The sequence below is a fragment of the Hylobates moloch genome, unplaced genomic scaffold (assembly GCF_009828535.3).
Source record: "Hylobates moloch isolate HMO894 unplaced genomic scaffold, HMol_V3 SCAFFOLD_4292, whole genome shotgun sequence".
NCBI lineage: Eukaryota > Metazoa > Chordata > Mammalia > Primates > Hylobatidae > Hylobates > Hylobates moloch.
Genome location: NW_026656567.1, coordinates 1 through 5,681, shown reverse-complemented (window position 1 = coordinate 5,681; position 5,681 = coordinate 1). Strand labels below are relative to the sequence as shown.

The window sequence follows — 5,681 nt, the reverse complement described above, 5'->3', positions numbered from 1 at the left end:
GAGTCTTACTCTGTCGCTCAGGCTGGAGTGCAGTGGTGTAATCTCGGCTCACTGCAATCTCTGCCTCCTGGGTTCAAGCAATTCTCATGCCTCAGCCTCCTGAGTAGGTGGGGTTACGGGCACGTACCATCACATCTAGCTAATTTTTATTGTATTTTTAGTAGAGATGGAGTTTCTCCATGTTGGCCAGGCTGGTCTCGAACTCCTGGTTTGCGCATCTAAGGGGCTGCGACAGGATCTGTGCTGTCTACCATGAAAGGGCTGCCAGGGATGAGGCCCCACCTGGGTGAGCACGTTGTCCTTCTGGGTCAGATTCTCAATGATTTCAAAGTGGTCCACATCGTGGAGCTCTTCAAATGAGGCTTTCCACTCTCCTTGACACAGGGTCTGGGCAGGGGAGACATGGGAAGAGGGGCCTGAGCAGTGGGAAGGGAGGCGGGGCAGGATATGGGGCCATGCCTGGCACAGGTCAGGGTTCACTCAGTACGTGTTAAATAAATGACGGATGGTCTTGCCCACTTGGGTAAAAGAAAGAGGAAAATAATGAGCTCACATGGCCCTCGACCTCTGGCCACAAACCTGTGCTGGGAGTACCTGGTAAAACTCCCAGGACTGTCGGTGGAACTCGGGGGAGTCGAACTGGCCCACGACCACCAGCACACGGCAGGTGGGGTCCACCGGCTGCACCTGGGCCACCTTCAGCTGGGGGCTGTTCCTCTGAGCGTCCTCCCTGGGGTGGGGAGTGGACAGGGATCAGGACGGAGAGGAGCCGGGCTCCTGGTGAGCCAGGGGAGGTGGTGGGCAAGTAACTCACAAGGTCAGCTGGAGAGCGACGTTCTGTGAAGTATACACGATGGGCTCCAGGTCAAAGACCCCACTCACCAGGAAAAAGCCTGTGAAGGTACAGAATTGTCACAGGGCCAGGCTCCAGGCAGAGCAAGGCAGGGTCAGCCCACTCCCACCGCCAGAGGGGCAGGACCAGGGGAGGGGGCACAGAGGAAGCAGAGAAGGCCTTGCTCAGAGGGCTCGAAGCCCTGCGGTCAAGCCACTCACGGCCGGGAGGATTTCAAGCAGTTGGCCCAAACCCCAAGGCTCATGGGGAGATGAAGGTTGCCCAGCCAGGCTGTAGCTCCCATGGAAACCTTTGAGGTTGGGCGTGACCCCATGCTTGGTCCAGTTGGCCAGGAGCATCATGGCGGCCAGGTGGGCCCCGGCTGAGTGTCCACACAGGTAAATTCCCCTGGGAGGGGTCAGAGCAGAGAGCTGGGTTTGCACGCAGTTTCCCCACAACATCAGGCCCCCTTCGAAGAGTCCCAATTTGCTTTCTGCTCCACAGGCCAAAGGGGCAGCTTGGCTGTGTCCCAGGGACTGATTGCACTGTCCTCCCACCCAGTGGGTCCAACAGGAAGAAAATCTACCGGCAACACCCACTCGTTGCTTGGATACCGCTTCTGGACAAACGCAATGCTGCGGGTCACCTGGTCTACCATCTGGTCCAGGGTGCCTGCACAGAGAGCATGAGCTGGGTCAGGGACGCACTTCCTCCTAAAGCCCACTGGCCCTCCGACCTGCAGCAACCACCCCATTACCTTTGGGGGCGATGTCGTAAGCCACTATTACCACCGCCACTCCCTGTGCCGTCAGCGGGTCGACCATGAAGGCAGACTCGTCCTTACTGCAAGAGAGAGACACAGATGTGACAGCTGGAGGCAGCTTGGCCACTACGCTGCTTCCTGTGTCCTGAACACACCACTTACCAGACGTCCTGTCCACGCACAGCATCACCCCTTTCTGACCCCATGTGAGAGAATGAAGTGGACAGGCTCTCTCCCTGACACATCACATGCTAGCTGCGGGACCTTGGGGAAACTTCATGTAACTTTTCTTTTTCTAAGCGATGGGGCCTCGCTCTGTCGCCCAGGCTGGAGTGCAATGGTGCGATCACGGTTCACTGTAGCCTCGACCTCCTGGGCTCAAGCGATCCTCCTGCCTCAGCCTCCCAAGCGGGAGTACAGGTGTCACCACTATGCCCAGCAAATTTATTTTTTCTTTTGTAGAGATGGGGGTCTTGCTATGTTGACCAGGCTGGTTTCTAACTCGGTCCTCCTGCCTCGGCCTCCCAATGTATGGGATTATAGCTGTGAGCCACTGTGCCTGGCAATTTATGTAACTTCTAAGCCTGGTTTCCTCATCTGTAAAATAGAGGCAATTAGTTCCCTCTCTTAGGGAACTGTTTTTGAGAATTAAAGACTAGCATTTGTGTGCAATAAATGTAAGCTTTTTTTTTTTTTTTGAGACAGAGTCTCGCCCAGGGTGGAGTGCAGTGGCACGATCTTAGCTCACTGCAACCTCCGCCTCCTGGGTTCAAGCAATTCTCCTCCATCAGCCTCCCGAGTAGCTGGGATTACAGGCACACACCACCACGTCCAGCTAATTTTTGTATTTTTAGTAGAGACAGGGTTTCACCCTGTTGGCCAGGCTGGTCTCGAACTCCTGACCTCAAGTGATCCGTCCGCCTTGCCCTTCCAAAGTGTTGGGATTACAGGCGTGAGCCACCGTACCTGGCCATTAAATGTAAGCTATTAACATGAACATGCTTGAAGGCAACTCTGTAGGAAGACCCTAAGGAACAGCAGTGTCTGCCAAGATCCCAAATTCCTAAATACCCACTCCTTAGCTTACAGTGACCAACTGTCCCATTTTACCTGGGACTCTCATTTTTTTTTCTTAAAGTACTGAAAACCCCATGTCCTGGGGTTTTCCCTCCTCAGTCCCAAGCAAACTGGGACAGTGGTTGGTCATTCTGACTTTTCCCTTGATTCAAGAGGAGGTTGAACATGCTTCTCACCGGGTGTAGTGGGTTGAACTGTGTCCCCCCCAAAAGATATGTCCAAATCCTAACCTCAGAACCTGTGACTATGACCTTGTTAAAAAAAAAAAAAAAAGAAAGAAAGAAAAAAGGAGGCTGGTGTGGTGGCTCACGCCTGTAATCCCATAACTTTGAGAGGTGAAGGCGGGAGGATCACTTGATGTCAGGAGTTCAAGACCAGCCTAGGCAACATGGTGAAACGCCGTCTCTACTAAAAATACAAAAATTAGCTAGGTGTGGTGGCGCGCACCTGTAATCCTAGCTACTTGGGAGGCTGAGGCAGAAGAATTGCTCAAGCCTGGGAGGCAGAAGTTGCAGTGAGCTGAGGTCACACCACTGCGTTCCAGTCTGGGTTAGAGTGAGACTCTCTCTCAAAAAAAAAAAAAAAAAAAAAAAAACAGAGAGAGGAAGATTTGAGACCCAGGAACACCAGGATCACATGTGAATGGAGGCAGAGGCTGGAGCTACGCAGACACAAGCTAAGGGCTGCCTGAGGCCACCAGAAGCTGGAGGAGGTAGGAGGGATCCTCCCTAGGAACGCTGCCCACATTTGACTTGACACTTCCGCTCTCCAGCGCTGAGACACAGCCCTGCAGGGAGCGCCCAGCTTGTGGCAGTTTGGTTGTGGCAGCCCTGGAGGAGGAGTCCCCCAGGGAAAGTGGAATCTCTCTTGCAGTCCACCATCCACATCCCCTGACTCACCTTCCGCTCTGCCAGTATCCTCCGTGAAAGAACAAGAAGAAAGGCAAGGCTGCAAAACCAAGCACAGGGCAAGTGAGCGAGGCCCGCCCTGCTGAGCTCTGCCACTGGACCCCCAAGCCCCGGGACCCCCAGCCCCTTCACCGACAACCTTCAGCTGACTCGTCGGGGAAGTAAATGTCCAGTTTCTCCCCTTTGCCATCTCCATAGGGGACATGCAGCAGGCTCTTCCTGGTGGCCTGGGCCCTTGCGGTGGCTGTCTCAGAAATGGACAAGTCGCTGTCAGCACAAGCTCAGGCAGCAGCAATTTCTTTTCTTTCTTTTTTTTTTTTTTTTAGTTAGTCTCACTCTGTTGCGTAAGCTGGAGTGCAGTGGCGCGATCTCGGCTCACTGCAATCTCCACCTCCCCGGTTCAAGTGCTTCTCCTGCCTCAGCCTCCCAAGTAGCTGGGACTACAGGTGCACGCCACTATGCCCAGCTAATTCTTTTTTTTTTTTTTTTTTAGTAGAGACAGGGTTGTTGACCAGGCTGGTCTTGAACTCCTGACCTCGTGATCCGCCCACCTTGGCCTCCCAAAGTGCTGGGATTACAGGCGTGAGCCACTGTGCCCAGCCAGGTGGCGGCAATTTCTATTTCAGCTCAGATAGAAACCTTCCAGCTGAAAGCTCCCTTAAGTTGGCGTGTTGAGCTTCAGCTCTGAGCACCTCCCACTGAAAGAGGACTGCCAGGCCAGGCACAGTGGCTCACGCCTATAATCCCGGCACTTTGGGAGGCCGAGGCGGGCGGATCACGAGGTCAGGAGATCGAGACCTTCCTGGCTAACACGGTGAAACCACGTCTCTACTAAAAATACAAAAAATTAGCCGGGCGTGTTGGCGGGCGCCTGTAGTCCCAGCTACTCGGGAGGCTGAGGCAGGAGAATGGTGTGAATCCGGGAGGCGGATCTTGCAGTGAGCTGAGATCACGCCACTGCACTCCAGCCTGGGGGACAGAGCGAGACGCCGTCTCAAAAAACAAAAAAAGGGACCGCCAGTCCTGACGTCTGTCAACAAGTGAATTGTGGTTCTGCGAGGACCCTTTTCAGCACGACTTTACTCATACTTATTACATGTGCTATACTTTTTTGTTTTAAAGGACAGGGTCTCACTATATTGCCCAGGCTGGAGTACAGTGCTTATTCACAGGTGCAATCATAACATACTACAGCCTCAAACTCCTGGCACCAAGCAATCCTCCAGCCTCAGCCTCCTGAGTAGCTGGGATTACGGGCACATGCCACCACACCTGGCTAATTGTTGTATTTTTAGTAGAGATGGGGTTTCACTGTATTGGCGAGGCTGGTCTTGAGCTCAACCTCAGATGATCCATCCACCTCGGCCTCCCAAAGTGCTGGGATTACAGGCGTGAGCCACTGCACCTGGCCTCTTGCTTTATTTTTTATCCTAGCATTCATCGGTTTTTTTTGTTTGTTTGTTTTTTTGTTTGTGACAGAGTCTTGCTCTGTCACCCAGGCTGGAGTTCAGAATTCTAGCTAGTCAGCAGAGACCTAAGGGAGCCAGCCTGCAGGCCCATGCCCCACCTCTCCCATTCTGTCACCCCAAGAATCCAGACAACCCCTTCTCACAGCTGTGCTCAGGCACCATCAGGGATCCTTGGGGTGCTGGGTTGATCTCCCCAAAAGAGGTGGAATCCAGTTCCCTGTAGAACGTGCATCTCAGAAAGGGCTCCATGTATTAACCTGCAACTTGGGAGTCCCTGGAGGCCCCCTGGTCCCCAACCTTGGTGGCCACAGTGGGCCTAGAAAAAAAAAAACCTGGCCAGGTACGGTGGCTCACACCTGTAATCCCAGCACTTTGGGAGGCCGAGGTGGGTGGATCACAAGGTCAGGCATTCGAGACCACCCTGGCCAATATGGTGAAACCCCGTGTCTACTAAAAATACAGATTAGTCAGGCGTGGTGGTGTGTGCCTGTACTCCCAGCTACTCAGGAGGCTGAGGAAGGAGAATCGCTTGAACCAGGAAGCAGAGGTTGCAGTGAGCTGAGATTGCACCACTGCACTCCAGCCTGGGCAACAGAGCAAGACTCTGTCTCAAAAAAAAAAAAAAAAAAAAA

General features: G+C 53.5%; 1 protein-coding gene across 1 annotated transcript; it reads right to left on the bottom strand.

The window, feature by feature from the left end:
- Window positions 1-72: 72 nt before the first annotated feature.
- AFMID (arylformamidase) lies at window positions 73-3,847 on the bottom strand (the record flags this gene model as incomplete). Its single annotated transcript, XM_032148429.2, has 8 exons — window positions 73-387; window positions 595-730; window positions 815-893; window positions 1,143-1,240; window positions 1,432-1,504; window positions 1,590-1,675; window positions 3,572-3,620; window positions 3,720-3,847. Coding segments are annotated over 8 exons (901 nt in total), but the record flags the coding sequence as incomplete, so codon positions are not given.
- Between the last annotated feature and the right edge of the window lie 1,834 nt (window positions 3,848-5,681).